The sequence below is a fragment of the Limulus polyphemus genome, unplaced genomic scaffold (genome assembly GCF_000517525.1).
Source record: "Limulus polyphemus unplaced genomic scaffold, Limulus_polyphemus-2.1.2 Scaffold6409, whole genome shotgun sequence".
NCBI classification, from domain to species: domain Eukaryota; kingdom Metazoa; phylum Arthropoda; class Merostomata; order Xiphosura; family Limulidae; genus Limulus; species Limulus polyphemus.
In genome coordinates, this window is record NW_013672019.1 from 8493 (window position 1) to 26153 (window position 17661).

Sequence of the window (17661 nt, forward strand, 5' to 3'; positions counted from 1 at the left end):
ACACTCATATTTCTTAGTGTTAACACTCATATTTCTCATTGTTAACACACATATTTCTCAGTGTAAGCACTCATATTTGTCAGTGTTGAAACTCATATTTATCAGTGTTAACACACATATTTATCAGTGTAAGCACTCATATTTGTCAGTGATGAAACTCATATTTATCAGTGTAAGCACTCATATTTGTCAGTGTTAACACACATATTTATCAGTGTTAACAGACATATTTATCAGTGTTAACACACATATTTATCAGTGCTAACACTAATATTTGTCAGTGTTAAAACTCATATTTCTCATTGTTAACACTCATATTTATCAGTGTTAACACACATATTTATCAGTGTAAGCACTCGTATTTGTCAGTGTTAACACTCATATTTATCAGTGTTAACACACATATTTATCAGTGTAAGCACTCGTATTTGTCAGTGTTAACACTCATATTTATCAGTGTTAAAACTCATATTTCTCATTGTTAACACTCATAATTATCAGTTTTAACGTTCATATTAATCAGTGTTTATACAGTAAATATGTATATAAGTGAAGAGAAAAACCAACAACTCATCCTTTTATTAACTGGATTTGTTATATAGAAATATCTCACAGTAGACTGATGTATACAAAAAAAACAAGCGTTGACTGATAGGAGGTGTGGAATCGAACCCCGGATTTTAGCGTTGTAAGTCTATAAACGTGCCGTTGACCAACCAGAGGACCAGGTGGAGTCAGTCTCATAGTAAACTTATTAATAAATAGTGGTTTCATATCTTTATTTACGTATGTCTATATATAGGTATATTTAAATATATATGCATGTATTATATATGTCAGCTGACGTATCTGGTATATTCTCTGTATACAGAGATATATGATACACACAAAAACTGAAAGTGGTATAGCTGTTTCCTGTTCAAAGGTCAGTGCCCCCAAAATTCCGTCTAAACAACAGTAAATAACATATTAAGCAGGTTTAATATGTACGTGGTTTCTAGTTATCTTCCATCAAGTTCAGAATGATAGCTGACGGGAAACATTCCTTTCATAAACGTCTATCGAAGAAAAATAATCTTGTGACATTCAATATAAACTAATAGGGAGGAGAAAACCTAATTTACTCCTCAAACAATCCACTTCACAAATAGGTAAACAACAGATAGGTTGGAAATAGTTTTTCGTTTCGTGATTCATATTTCTATAGAACTCTCTTTATCGCCATTAATACTTTCTTTATATCTATTTCTAAAAACAGAAAAAAAACCTTATTCTATTCCGTCTATTACGTATTTTGAAGTTGATCAATCAAAATGAATTATGACAATACGTACCATATTTGATATATTTACTGGCCTAAGATACAAAGACTTAACTATTATATTGACTATGCAATGCACGCAACTATATATAGGCCTAAGTATTATATTGACTATGCAATGTACGCAATTATATATAGGACCTAAGTATTATATTGACTATGCAATGTACGCAATTATATATAGGCCTAAGTATTATATTGACTATGCAATGTTCGCAATTATATATAGGCCTAAGTATTATATTGACTATGCAATGTTCGCAATTATATATAGGCCTAAGTATTATATTAACTATGCAATGTTCGCAATTATACATAGGCCTAAGTATTATATTGACTATGCAATGCACGCAACTATATATAGGCCTAAGTATTATATTGACTATGCAATGTACGCAATTATACATAGACCTAAGTATTATATTGACTATGCAATGTTCGCAATTATATATAGGCCTAAGTATTATATTGACTATGCAATGTTCGCAACTATATATAGGCCTAAGTATTATATTGACTATGCAATGTACGCAATTATACATAGGCCTAAGTATTATATTGACTATGCAATGTACGCAATTATATATATAGGCCTAAGTATTATATTGACTATGCAATGTACGCAATTATACATAGGCCTAAGTATTATATTGACTATGCAATGTACGCAATTATACATAGGCCTAAGTATTATATTGACTATGCAATGTACGCAATTATACATAGGCCTAAGTATTATATTGACTATGCAATGTACGCAATTATACATAGGCCTAAGTATTATATTGACCATGCAATGTACGCAATTATACATAGGCCTAAGTATCAGTACAGAATTACTCTTGGAAGAGGCTTACAACACTGAAATTATTTTTAACTTTATTACACTAGTTTCGGTTTATTGAGGCTGTAATGACAGATGTTTACATATTAGAGGACAAATAAACATAAATAATCATATCAAGCCTAAATAAAAGTACTTAAACTAATATAAATGCGTTGTTGTTTTTAATTTGAACAGAAAATGGATGAACTGTGTATTTGAGATTCATGTGTATTAAATGTCAGTTGATAATTAAAAAATCAAAGGTGAAGACGTCCGAAGAAGATACTACACGAAATAGTCTTTTTGACTGTACTCAACTCCTGTCCTAAGCTCGTGTATTCCATGTATTACCAATTTGTTTTTATATCATCCACTACTACTGGGCTACACGTGTCGCATCATTTTAAGTGATTTTGTGTTTTCGCCTGTTAAAACATGAGAACTGACAAAAACGTTAAATGAATTCACTCTGTTCTTGTGTCAAATACACATGAAACTCCAACAACAAGTAGTGGAAGTAGTTACACAAAATGCGGTATTTCTGTGTACATTGTGTATGTGTCATGTAACCACAAATACTGTCGCGTATAAACACTTTACAACAGGGGTGCGTAAAGTTTTTATGACGCCCCTTTCTAAACATGAGTTCTATTGCGCCCCACATATAATCTGTTTGTGTATATCCTGTACGTGTCATTGTTAATTGTTGTTACTTTATTAAATAATTAATAGTATAATATTGGTATTGTAGTTTTTTTTTTAATTTCGCTATTTATAATCTTGTACTTTCAGATATAATTTATATGATCCTATAGTCACAGTTGCGCCCACCCTCCTGGAGGGTTTATAAAAAAAAAAAGTTTAAAAAACAATTAATGTACCCCTATCGGTAACTCTAGTGTTAAATTACATTCCGTTCAGTGCATGTTTTTCTTGATGTCCATTTAATACTTTCAAACTCCAGAGGCAAATCCTATCACTAACAATAAAACGTTTTAATCTCTATAAAAATTGTTTTATTTTTCATTGGTACTTGCTTGTTAACAAGTTTTATTTTCTACAGAAAATGCATCACATCAATTTCTTTGTCTTCTGTTATCAAGCATGTATTACCGTTTTTTGATTATAATTAACAGAAGAAAATTAACTTTGCCTATATGTGATTTTTTGTATCAAGTTTGTTTGTTTTGTAATTAAGCACAAAGCTAAACAATGGGTTTGTTTGTTTGTTTGTTTGGAATTAAGCACAAAGCTACACAATGGGCTATCTGTGCTCTGCCCACCACGGGTATCGAAACCCGGATTCTAGCGTTGTCAGTCCGCAGACATACCGCTGTGCCACTGGGGGGGCTTTTTTTTTATCAGAATAACTAAGATAGGGCTTATTATCCCTAAAATATTCTATTGTTTTGTAATCAGGTTCGAACCAACGATTAATCTCCTTTACGTCCTGTACTCGGTACATATTAAGCTTCAAAGAAAGGATTTTGTCTTATACAAATACATTTTAAAAACCATTGTGTATTCAAATAATTATTGTTCATTTTACCGTTTTCATTCCAATCAATTCCTCAAACAGAATGACAACAACCATTTGAAATAAGATTAGGTTTTGTTTGACAATCAGCTAGTTATTTCGGATAAACAAAAATCTCAAGAGTTTGATGCACAAATTATCACAAGAATTAACCTGTTGAGCTAATAAGATAATATATATATATAAGGTTCTTAAGATCAGTCAAAACTGGTATTCTCTCGTTCCATATACTAAGAATAACTCGAATACTATATAATACACTATACATGCAGACTGTTGTGAATTGTTGACTAGACTTTGATAAAATCAGATTTTAGTTTATGTAAAATAAGAACTTGTAATTTGTCGAATTCAGACACGCAGCTGTTGTTAACTATTTGTATTTCATACTTACAGCACAGCTACTAAGTCTCTCTTCTGCCTTTCATAATTTTGAACTACTGACCGATCAGCAGCGCCCTACCACCCACATTAATAGATTGACTGTCACTCTTATAATATACCCAAAGCTTGAAGTGTCGGGAATATTTTGTGATGCTGCACGGTTTCGAACCTGGGTCACCAGCTCCGAAATCCAGAACCCCATCAAAAGCCGACCAATGTAGAAAATTATAATTTATAACATATCGAAGAAATGTTACTGAAACTAACAATACAAGATAACTTATACTTTTGTAAAGTATTATTATCATTGGAAAACTCACTCCGACATGAAAAACATTTAAAAGATTTCTCTTGAACCAAGAAAATATAATCACTAATATGATACTTAAAGTGAAGCTAGAAGTCTATATTTGTCACGGTATTATATCACGATGTTCGTGCCTATAATGTAGTACCATTGATCTAACTTCAGTCACGATGTTCGTGCCTATAATGAAGTACCATTGATCTAGCTTCAGTCACGATGTTCGTGCCTATAATGTAGTACCAATAATCTAACTTCAGTCACGATGTTCGTGCCTATAATGTAGTACCATTGATCTAGCTTCAGCCACGATGTTCTTTCCTATAATGTAGTACCAATAATCTAACTTCTGTCTCGATGTTCGTGCCTATAATGTAGTACCAATAATCTGATTTCTGTCTCGACTTCATGATTCTAATGTGGTACCAATAATCTAACTTCTGTCACGATGTTCGTGCCTATAATGTAGTACCAATAATCTAAACTTCTGTCTCGATGTTCGTGCCTATAATGTGGTACCATTGATCTAGCTTCAGTCACGATGTTCATGCCTATAATGTAGTACCAATAATCTAACTTCTGTCTCGACTTCATGATTCTAATGTAGCACCAATAATCTAACTTCTGTCACGATGTTCGTGCCTATAATGTGGTACCAATAATCTAACTTCTGTCACGATGTTCGTGCCTATAATGTAGTACCAATAATCTAAACTTCTGTCACGATGTTCGTGCCTATAATGTAGTACCAATAATCTAACTTGTGTCTCGATGTTCGTGCCTATAATGTGGTACCAATAATCTAACTTCTGTCACGATGTTCGTGCCTATAATGTGGTACCAATAATCTCTGAACAACAGTTTAAGTATTTTTAGTGCCTTTAAGAGTTAACGTTTATGACCTGCTATTTTAACACCAGTAAACTGGAATAAACCGACGATATATTATTTCATCAATAACCATACAGTCTCAGACCACACTCACATGATACGCCAACGAGCTCAACAATTGATTTACGTATAACTATTTACTGCCACGTGAGGTCGCTTCGAAGTGTGGAGAAAAGTAAGAAATGAAAACAAAACCACAATTTCTCTCCAAAATGAAGCCCCAAAGGTTGTTTAATACACAAAAGATATCTGGAAGTTACATCTTCGTCAGGCAAAATAATCAACAAGCTAACAGAGAAATAAAGCATATATTATATTTTATATGCAAGGTGAAGTCAAACGGTCCACCATATTTCAAGTTATTAATTATTATTCTAAAAAAAAAATCAGAATAAACAGGGTAACAATGCTTTCAGTACTTATGAAATTTTGTACAGGGTAACAATGCTTTCAGTACTTTTGAAATTTTATACAGGGTAACAATGCTTTCAGTACTTATGAAATTTTGTACAGGGTAACAATGCTTTCAGTACTTATGTAATTTTTGTACAGAGTAACAATGCTTTCAGTACTTATGAATTTTTTGTACAGGGTAACAATGCTTTCAGTACTTATGTAATTTTTTGTACAGGGTAACAATGCTTTCAGTACTTATGTAATTTTTTGTACAGGGTAACAATGCTTTCAGTACTTATGTAATTCTTGTACAGGGTAACAATGTGCTTTCAGTACTTATGTAATTGTTGTACAGGGTAACAATGCTTTCAGTACTTATGTAATTCTTGTACAGGGTAACAATGCTTTCAGTACTTATGTCATTCTTGTACAGGGTAACAATGCTTTCAGTACTTATGTAATTTTTGTAGAGGGTAACAATGCTTTCAGTACTTATGAATTTTTTTAGAATAGATGTGCCATTTTGTTTTAAAAATAAATATTTCTAGATATTATTGTTTCGGTTATTTTCTGTGATCCAGAAAAAAAAACTGACAAAAATAAAAGAATTATTTTGTATAATATTGTCTATTTCTTCTTGGTCAGAATGGCATATTTTGTAACTTTCTGTACATTATTACATAAACCTCTATTATACATATTCAACTTCTATACACAATGTTAACGCATCCTTTTAGTTATTTTTAATTTGAAATCCTGATATACGTTTAGAGAGAGTTCTTCGTACCATAACTTACATATGCTTTGTCTTGTCCCAAGTTGCATCACCTTCTGTAGTACATAGTCACAAATTACTAATAAGGCTTTGGTTTCACGTTTTCCTCACTAACTAAATAGTCACATTTGTTTTAATTTCAGGGTTGTACGGGTGGTCCTACTCTTTGGCCATAGAAACTGTAAGGTGGACAATAGAGTCCTAGTCCACTGTAAGGGACTTGTGAAAGAGGAACCCCTGGAAGGGTGGGTAGAGATGATTTGTAAGGATGGAATCTGTTGCTTAGTGGGCTGAGGCTGCTGGGGTAAGAAAGTCGAACATTGGTGGGGGTTGTGGGTGAGCCGTAGTGAATGTGGCACGGTCCATTAAGGTTCGCTGGAAAATAAGACAGTGACGAGGCACTATCCACGACTGAGAAAGATGTGTGATTCCGCAAATGTCGAAGTAGTTCCTCTGACGAACTAAATCGCTTACCACAAAAACTGTTCCCAATCATCCAACTGCAGACATTAGGTCGGTGTATCACTGAGTGTGGATGAAGACCAGTTATGGCTGTGGGTGAAGAGGACCCAGAAAGGCCAGGCACTAGGCCTGCAAGGCCCATCCCAGGAAGACGATCAGGATTACACTGGCTGCATCCATTCGCACACTGGTTGGGTTGAGCACTCGCTAAGGTAAACTGACAATTAACACATGAGGGGTCGCGACAAAAGGGCACAAACGACGTTCCACCTCCTGGTGTCTTAACACACGTGTATCCCACGTATTGCGACATACCACCCCCAACAGGCAACATGTTCTGTTTCATAGGAGAAACTACACTCTTTGTGGTAACACTGGTAGGGAAGTTGTGGGCAGAAGAGGCGATGTCCACGGGGATGTGGCCAAACATGGGCGTACATCCCACACAGTTCCCCAGTGGATTAGCACCAGGCTTGTAGACACTAAAGGGGTTACTATCCGGAAAGGACCCGAGCAACTCTTTAGAAGAAGATTCGGAGCATTCTGTGTCCAGCGAATGGAGCGATCCACTAGAAAAGTATCCTAGACTGCTGAGGGTATTCTGACTAATAGCATAGGTTGAGGACGTCGGTGTAGGAGTGGACTTGGAAGAAGAGGGGGTTGCCCCCTGTTCGGAATTGGGGCTTCTTTCTTCAGATACACACATACTGGTTTTACTGTAATCATTATTTGTTGTGTTCGATTTGGGAGATTCAGATGTAATAGGAGTAACAGTCGAACGCTTTTCGGCACTTCCGCTGTTGTTTTTCTTAGATGAAGACTCGTAAGGCTTGAAGAAATTCTTGTCCTCGACAAATGACATCTTTTCTCTGGTTTTATCACTGTTCTTTGGTTTCTCAAGGCCCGATGAAATAGGCTTGTTGTTAGAATTATCGGCGCCGATTTGACTGCAAGTTTGTGCCAACAACGCCAAGGGGCTTTTCTTGGCATCCAGCTAAAAAAACATATAAAGAAATATATGTATTCACGCTTTCCAGTACACGGTTAAAACACAACAAATACTCACCATTAGTTGAATAAACCACGATTTTTGAACGTTTAATTTTCACAATAACTGCGTTTTTATTGTTGTGATAAATAAATTAATGTATATAAAACACAATGCTTGACAATTGTTATTTAAAATACAATTTTCGTATTACAAAGTACCAAAACAATAAATTTAATGAATGCAAAAACTGATAAACCATTATTAAGATTGAATTTTTATTGTTAATACAAGTTTTCGTTTAAACTTCTTTAATTTGATTTGTTTTGAATTTCTGGCTGGCCGTCCCTAATCTGTGATAGACTAGATCAATGTTTCTTAGCCGGATTTGTCAGAAGACCCCCCGCGTCCGGGCTTTGGTCGTAGCGCCCCCAATTATCTCTACAAGGATGAAAAAAAAAACAAGTTCGTCAAAGTTCATAACAAAGTGATATATGCACCTCTCAGCCATTTCGAGGACTCAAATATATATATATATATATTGATTCAGCGCAGAAAGTTAGTGACCCCCTGGAAACTTGCTCGCGACCCACCTACCGTTTGAGAAACACTGCACTAGATGGAAGTCAGTTATTCAACACCAATACTCTTTTACCAACGAATAGTGGGATTTACCGTTACATTATAACGCCCTCACGACTGAAAGGGCCAGCATATTCGGTGATTGGTTTTGAATCCACGACTCGCAGATTGTTAGTCGAGCACCCCCCCCCCCTAACTATTAAGCCATGTCAGGCCTAGTTACTTTGTAAAACAGCCCTAAGTTTATTGTTAATCTAACGGGGGGAAGGAGGGCTAGGTAGTGTGTTTGTTAAATTCTAACTACTACATTTCGAAGTCCACAAATGGGAAACAAAACACTTTACGTTCGAAAACAAAAACTATCGCAGTTTGTTGCATTGTTTTACCCATAACGTAAGCCTAACATATCGCAGTTTCTTGCATTGTTTTATCCATAACGTAAGCCTAACATATCGCAGTTTGTTGCATTGTTTTACCCATAACGTAAGCCTAACATTTCGCAGTTTGTTGCATTGTTTTACCTATAACGTAAGCCTAACATGTCGCAGTTTGTTGCATTGTTTTACCCATAACGTAAGCCTAACATGTCGCAGTTGGTTGCATTGTTTTACCCATAACGTAAGCCTAACATGTCGCAGTTTGTTGCATTGTTTTACCCATAACGTAAGCCTAACATATCGCAGTTTGTTGCATTGTTTTACCTATAACGTAAGCCTAACATGTCGCAGTTTGTTGCATTGTTTTATCCATAACGTAAGCCTAACATATTGCAGTTTGTTGCATTTCCCCCCCCCCCCATAACGTAAGCCTAACATATCGCAGTTTCTTGCATTGTTTTACCCATAACGTAAGCCTAACATAAAGTAGGTGGTGTGCCAGGTTTATCCAAAGATGCAGTTTTTAGTTAAATTACACTTACTTACTGGAGGAGGAGAAAAACACGTGTGCATTAAATACTTTGTTCGTGATTTCTGTTGGTCTAACCCTTAATACTCATGTCAAAAACATTGGTTGCTAACGAAACGTAATTTGTTAAATGAAACTGTTGGAACACTGTCTCTTTTTCATACGGGTCAGATCTTCAAGATCACTTAATATAATCAAATTCAAAAATGATAACGAAGTCCAACTACCTAAACGAGAAAACCTACGTTAAGAACAGTGACCGGAACAGGACGTAGAAATCATTACAAGCCTTCAAAATAGAATCGAAAAAACAACAACAAAGGGTTTTCATTTATTTACCCCACAACATAGAATCAGATATTAACCATACATTGATCTGAGTAACCTGTGCAGGGTCGTTGAATTAGTAGGGGTGTTAATACTGAGACAGATGTGCTTTAATACTACAAATCTCGTATTTATTTCAATCACTACATCAATCCATTTTTCTTATTCTTTTGATTTGCTATGTATCTTAAGTGTTTTGGGTTTTGTTTTGTTTTTCATTTCGCGCAAAGCTACACCGGGGGGGGGGGCTATGTCCGTTATCCGTTTCTAATTTAGCAGTGATAATCAACACCACCCTCCGCCAACTCTTGGGCTACTTTCATACTAACAAATAGTGGGATTAGCCGTCACATTATAACGCATTCACGACTGAAAGGGCGAGCATGTTCGGTGACGAGAACTCAAACCCGTGATCCGCAGATTGCATATCCAGCGTCCTAACCACCAGGCCATGCCAGACACCCCATGGATGTTAGACTTTAACAATTTTATTGAGCTAGTTCAGGTGTTGAGTTTAACCTTAAAATGACCAACGGGGAGGGAGGTCCTGGCTCCTCGGGTTATTCAAACACATTTTTCTAAACTACTATTGTTCTAACATAACCTCTTGCTAAAAACCGAGTTTCGATATCCATGGTGGGCACAGCACAGATAACCCATCGTGTAGTTTTGCGCTTAACAACAAACAGAAACTAACGTAACCTCACGCGCCCTCTAGCTAATATCTAAATAAATAACGTTGATAGTCTAACTTAAAACACTATATATGCACTACATTGCTTGTGGATATAAGGCTTTGTTCATTACAGGATCCCTAATAACAAATAGTCCATGAGCAAGACCCCCAAAATTGAGGTTTGACTAACAAACAGAGGGACTAAAAGCCACTATAGTTTTTAGTTAGCCCAGTTACTAAAGTGACTGAAAAAATATGATGGACCTTTAATATCAACAGTTCAGTGGCTTTTTGATAGCCATCTTTGAAATTGGCCACTGTTTCGCCAAATATCATAAAAAGTAGGTTATAGCTTACGTTTTAGTTACATAATTGAACATCAATAAAACAAGCTTATTATGTAACATGACACAAAGGATAATGTATTCTTTAGCACCCAGATGTTTGAGATGATTGATCATATAAAACATTGCTTTATTGTTAAATGACGATCCAAATGTGGAGAAACATCGTTCTTGTTGTTCAGTCCTCGTCACCATTTGATGAATTCTGTTCATCCTGCTGTGATTCGTCGTCATTCGTCGTGTTGGTGCAGCTGACCAGCTTGCAGGCTGCTGTGCATTTGAGGCCATTAATAATGCATGTGCAGTCAGTTGGCCAACAAGATCGCGAACAGATGCATGTCATCGGGGAAAGGACGACATCAGTGGCTGAAGATTCTATCATAAACTGGATAACCAGTCCGCCAACTTTATCTATTACCTAACCACGTCCTGCACTGGAATTGGGAATGTCTGGAGGAGTTAATGAAACTCTACCGCCAGATTGCGGCCGCCAAATTTGCACGACGTGTGTCTGTTGCAGAAGGGTATTCTCACAAGGTGAAAGCTTTCCAGGCTCAATTTCCCTTCCATTGTTGGGGCCCTGGCATGGCCAGGTGGTTAGAGCACTCAACTCGCAATAATATCCAATATTTGCTGTTAATTTGAATAACCTGTTGTCAATACAAACAAATATTTTAAATATATTCAATTAAATGTTTGTTTGTATATGGACTTGGGATCATTAAAAGCGTTTGTCGGGGTTCGTGCACGCTCGTGACCTACGATGCCACCTACTGCTACGTTCTACACTCAATCCTTCGTTCCAGGCCCAGCATGGCCAGGTGGTTAGTGCGCTCGACTCACAATCTGAGGGTCGCGGGCTCGAATCCCCGTCACACCAAACATGCTCGCCCTTTCAGCCGTGGGGACGTTATAATGTGACGGTCAATCCCACTATTCGTTGGCAAAAGAGTAGCCCAAGAGTTGTCGGTGGGTGGTGATGACTAGCTGCCTTCCCTCTAGTCTTACACTGCTAAATTAGGGACGGCTAGCGCAGATAGCCCTCGTGTAGCTTTGGGCGAAATTCAAAACAAACCTTCCCTTGCTACGAAACATTTTGTATCTAAGCTCATTGATTTCCTTCAATTTGGTGTTACGACAATAGAGATGGCATGTAAATTCTTGGATAATGTCGAACATCTCATCCGAAATGTGCCAAGTGACCCAAATGCTTCTCTAAACTTCTGATCGTGCGACAGAAGTTTCGAAGCTTTCAGTTTTCTTTGTCCACCAAATGCGCTGAGCGTATTACACCCGGCCCATGGATGAAGTCCCAATAATACTGTGCATACATCTTTTCCCAGAGCAGCATTAGCCAGTTTTGTAATGTCGACAAGCCTGACGGATGATTTGGATCCACGTTTTATAAAGATCTTGCTGTTAATCTCCCAACTTAAAGCTAGGCAGATGATGAAAACATCTTTGTCTTCAGCGACGAAAAGCAGAGTCAAATAATTCTCCGCAGCCTCTTCTTGACTAGAAACAAGATCTAGGTGTTACTGCCAACATCTTTGTGTAAGTTGGATACAAAGATGACCACACGTAACAAACATGGTTTTGTTTTCTTGCTTTTTTTCTCCTTTGGTGTTCTTTCCAGCTTTCTGTTAGGAAAACTGCCTGTTTGTTCTTGCTTTCTGTGGATGTCAACAGGATTTTCCAGTTTTTTTATTTTCTGGCCTGGCATGACCCTAATGACTTACAATTCATCACATAGATGAGCATACATCTATATTTGAGTAAGCAGTAATAATCATCGTTATCCCTAATCATTGTTATTTGTTGAGGTATATTTTTCCGCACGTGTTTCATAGTTAAATGTGTTCCGCGGGACAGATTACAAACGTGTATCTCACGTTTTCGTGGTATTTAGCGAACTGGCGGCCATTTTCAAAGATGGCCGTCAAAAAAAGCCATTTAAACTAAAATATCATCAATCCTGCACTTAACCTCACTAATTACAGGATATATTTTACAAAGAAATTGAAAGATTTCTCTTTTTTTCTCTCTCTTTTGATTAGTCCTTTACACTGATTGTTATAAAAGTCAAAAATGGTTACAACCTGATATTCCGAAAAGTGAACGTAAAAGCAGTTGCACATCTAAGCCTAATGTTTGTTTAGGTTGTTATTTATATTACATAAACAGACCCCCTCCCAGTGGCACAACGATATGTCTGCGGACTTACAACGCTAGAAACCGGCAGAGCACAGATAGCCCATTGTATAGCTTTGTGCTTAACTACAAACAAGCTAATAAATACATAAACAGTAATATGTCTATCATGTTATATTAGGGACATAAGCCGATAACAATTCTAGGTAAATTTGTAATCATTTCAGAGACCTATATTATTGTTACCCGGAATTAAAGCTTTCTAATCGTTTGAAAAAGTATTCTAAAACTCATTATAATAATACTATTAATATTCTTGTTATGGAAACAGAAATAAAAAGTTGAATAATAATAATAAGAATACAGCAAATTACTACAGTACTACTACTATTGGCGGAAGGTTATCGAAATGTCGGTTTGTCATATGATACAATATATGGACCTGATCGGCGGTGAATGGTTTAAAAATGAGTTGATAATATGATAGTTAGATAAACCACAAAAAAGACACATAAGCCAAGAGGAACCACAGTAGGCAAGTTTTTTGGGACTATCTCTAGCTTTCTCCAGAGGCCTGGCATGGTCAGGTAGTTAGGGCGCTCGACTCGCAATCCCCGTCACACCAAAACATGCTCGACTCTTCAGCCGTGGGGACGTTATAATGTTACGGCCAATCCCACTATTCGTTGGTAAAAGAGTAGCCCAAGAGTTCTCGTTGGGTGGTGATAACTAGCTGTCTTCCCTCTAGTCTTACACTGCTAAATTAGGGACGGCTAGCGCAGATAGCCCTCGTGTAGCTTTCCACGAAATTCATAACAAACAAATAAACACACAATCACGCCCCCCCCCCCAATGGCACAGTAGTATGTCAAACAAACAAAAAAAAAGATCCTCTTTACTGTATGTACAACAATGAATATTCATGTTTTAATAACGTTTAGAGTGTCTTGTTTCATTCTAAGATATGTGTGACAAAAATCGTGTTTTCGTGATGTTAAGTAACTTTATCAGAAGAAATATTAGCTTAAATAAAAAAATAAAAAACTGGGAACTTATGTCGTTAATCGTAAAAATGAACGATGGTCTATCAGCGCAGTGTGTCCATTGCAGGGATCGATCCCCGAATTTTAACGTTATAAGCCCCAACCAATAATACAACTGAGCCATGAGGGGCGAGTCTTTGTGAATTGAAAATGTAAAACCTTTGTCATCAATTTTTGACTTCTAGATTTCAAGTTCATACATACCGTTGTGGGCAATGGGGAAAGATATTCTGGTTGTATATAATGATGACTTCCTGACGTCAACATGCTTTTCAGGTGGTGTAATCAGAAGAGTAATCCAGTCTCGTCCGTGTCGAACACCACGTTAAACACAAACCTAAATTTATATATTATATATATGTTAGCCTCGAGTTGAACGGTTACTCAATCCGCTCGTGCAACTGCTCTGTACTAGTATGACGTGTAAGAACGATGCGCTCAAACTTTACCTACCAGTTAGAGCCGTATCTCCTAACGCGCCACCCACGGCAATGGTTGTAAACTAACTAACGCAACGTGATGCAACTGTCGACGGCTTGTAAAGCACTGTGATATCTGTTCTTAAATCAAGATGAATTTGGCAGTTAGTCTAAGAACCAGCTTACACTAACCATTCCTTAGTGGGAACCTTTTATGTGGAAAACAATGATTGGCTGGAAACAAAGAATGCTACATGTCCAGCCCTCAACAACCATAAGAAACAGAAATTCCCGACAGCTTGGCAAAGTGCCAGCTGTCAAGGTTTACAACGTCATCCATCAGTCGAGAGTCAAGAGTGTCAGTAGGAACTGATTTATGTTAGGCTTAGTGCTTGAGGCCTGCACTGGTACGTCAGTGAACACCTAATATTAAGACTAAAATGGGCAGCAACTCAGTAAAGGGAAACCGACGAGACAGTGGAAGTTTTCACGCATGCTCAGAATGTTACCAGTTAATTCTCTTATAATGAATGTATTTTTTTAAGTAATTGTTAATAGATATAAGTTTGGATGATAAAAGAGTCCGCTATCAGACAACAGTTAATCAAATAATAGACACGTCATTAAGACCATGGCCTAGTAGTTAGGGTACCAGACTGTGGAGCTGTGGTTCGCGTCCCGTTATCGCCTTAAACAAAATCTATCGCTCTCCGCACGTTCGTCTCATGGATGTGTTATAAAAGTAACAGTCAAATCTCACAGTTCGATCTGACAAGTGTAACCCAAGCGTTGGCGGTGGGTGGTGTCGACGAACTACCTTCCCTCTAATGTATCCGTTTAGAATTAGAATTGCTAGCGCAGACAGCCTTCGAGTAGCTTTGCGCGAAATCTAACAAAACAAACTCTTACTAAAAAAAAACAGGATTTGGAAACGTCGATTTTCAGACTTAGTTTACTTAATCTCTGTTTCCGATACATAGTTTTTAAAATTCGATCCCGAAATAAATCAAACCTTGTAATTTTGGGCGCAGTACTTTGATCTTTACTTTCAAAGAATTTTTCGTGTTTATCTCAAAAAAGATTGCGCACGGTATTTTGTAGAATATAGGTTATGCGTTTTCTCGAAGTTCCATTAACAAAATAAATATAGGTGGCGCTCCACAACGGGGTAAAAATTGACGCCTGTGTATTGACAGTAGAAAGGCGAGATTCTCTTTCGTTATCCTTGACCGTATACTTCGCGAACAACGCATAGCGTTTTCTCAGAGCACGTTCCGACCTAGCAACCACGCAAAGCCTTGCGTGTGTTGGGATGGAAACGGTCCTTAGTTAGTTGTTAGCGAGGTTTCCAAGAGATACGTATAGTACTTATTTATTACTTTTCTATCCGAGTTAAAAGAAACGTTAATTGGAGCACGTGTATTGGGAAAGCGAACGAGTATTTAATAATTATTTCAATTCACGTGTCACTTCAGCTCGAGCACTGCATACTAATCATAGACTAACGAAGAATAACTCAGCGCGAGGCACGTCAGGGGATGTGGTTATCACGATTTTTACATCGCAGTCTTTCGTCAGGCAGTTTCATTGTCCAGGGGGATAACACGCAAATAAGCAAACAAAAGGACGCTGATTTACATGCATAACTGGGCTGATAAACTAGTTAAACTGTACTCGGAAAACAGTTTCTTTTTCCTGTTTTTTTAACCGATATTTTTAATCACAAAACATTTCCATGTTCTACAACAAAGTGATGTGGTGTTTCATCATAAATTTCTATCCACAATTAACACAAGACCTTTAAAACACACACACACACACACACACACATAGCAAGGAGAAAATAAAGCTTTAACACGTGTGGGTCAGGGGTAAGTTGCCGGCCTTCTGCTGCTAAACTCTGGGGTTCGATTCCTAGCGGTGGACAAAGCGCAGCTACCCTATTGTGTAGCTTTGTCCTAAAGAAAAAAAAAGACAACATCAGTACGGTCTAATAGAGACCGTAAAGCTTCTCACTACGTAGGTACAAAGCCCATATCTCAGAAGAAGCTCTTATAATTGTAACAGAAATATCTGTTATTAATTTGCCTCGGAAATTTTGCGTTAATTTTCCGTACAATTCTAATTTAAAAGAGAAATACCTCTAAGATAAAAAAAAAACGTTAGAAAAATTATCACAAACTCAGAATGTTCTGGTATCAAAGAAAGCAAATTTCTTGTCGGCCATTTTTACATATTACTCCGAGGATCGTGACGATTTTTAAATTGTTCGTTTATTTTCTATTTGACCGATTTATTTACGAGTTAATAAACAGAACTCAGTAAGTTTGTAATGTGGTACCTGCGTGTATTGACACTACGGAGTGTTTGTTCTTATGGAATCTGAGAGGGAGATCGTATATGATAAGACTCACGTATAATAACCGCACGCAGACAGTGCTGATACAATATCTGAGATAACGTCACGCAATCAATACTGGTTTATTAATCTCTGAAATAACCTCACACAGGCAAACACAAAAGATAAAGATATCAGAATAGAATATCCATTGGAACTACTGTATATCTATAATAATACAAGACCACACGTGACCCGTTGTGTCACCCACTATTCAGGGATTATGAAGAATTCAAGCTAATTTCAATCTTGCACCGAAATGAAGGTTTATTTTGAAATCATTTAATTAAATATTTCAAACCATTGATGTTATTCATAATTCAAGAAAAGATATTTGATTATTGATCTGGAGTAAAAGTAAAGATCATTTCATTTTTCAAAAAAGTGAAGTCAGAGTTTTCAATATTGTGATGAATTAGTTCATTATGTTGTGGTCTTTCCTCTTAAACCTTATACAAATAAGAAACAGTAACACTTTATTTTCTTCGAATTACCTACCATAACCAAGGCACATTATTGAGAAATTCTTCAAGATCTTGTTTTTGTCATCTTATGCTTTTTAATAAAGATGGGAACATTGACAGGGAAATAGATTTGAACTAAGAAGTTTCATAAAGAGCGCGAACGGTAGTGTGATGAAAATTACTCATGCCAGAAATTTTCATAAAAGTGACGCCGAAAAACGGCGCTAACTCGGTAACCCGTGGCCCCATGAAGTTTCTTAAAGAGCGCGAATGGTAGTGTGAATTATTTTTTGACTGAGAAAATAAGCAAACAAACAATCTCAGAATTTTAGTAGTATATAGATAGATTCTTCAAGATCTTGTTTTTGTCATTTTACGCCTTTTAATGAAGATGGGAACATTTACAGGGAAATAATATAATAGCCAATGCTTGACGTGAGGTTTTCGTTTATAAAATTTTGTTGTTA

At 36.8% G+C, this 17661-nt stretch overlaps 1 protein-coding gene across 1 annotated transcript; it reads right to left on the reverse strand.

Annotated features, from left to right (window-relative positions):
* Nucleotides 1-5463: 5463 nt before the first annotated feature.
* LOC106473693 (zinc finger protein Noc-like) lies at nucleotides 5464-14722 on the reverse strand. The gene is made up of 2 exons (XM_013934371.2): nucleotides 14118-14722; nucleotides 5464-7890 (listed from the first exon to the last, which is right to left on the reverse strand). The coding sequence occupies exons 1-2, from the start codon at nucleotides 14178-14180 to the stop codon at nucleotides 6574-6576; spliced, it is 1380 nt and encodes a 459-aa protein (XP_013789825.1). The 5' UTR covers nucleotides 14181-14722; the 3' UTR covers nucleotides 5464-6573.
* Nucleotides 14723-17661: the final 2939 nt, after the last annotated feature.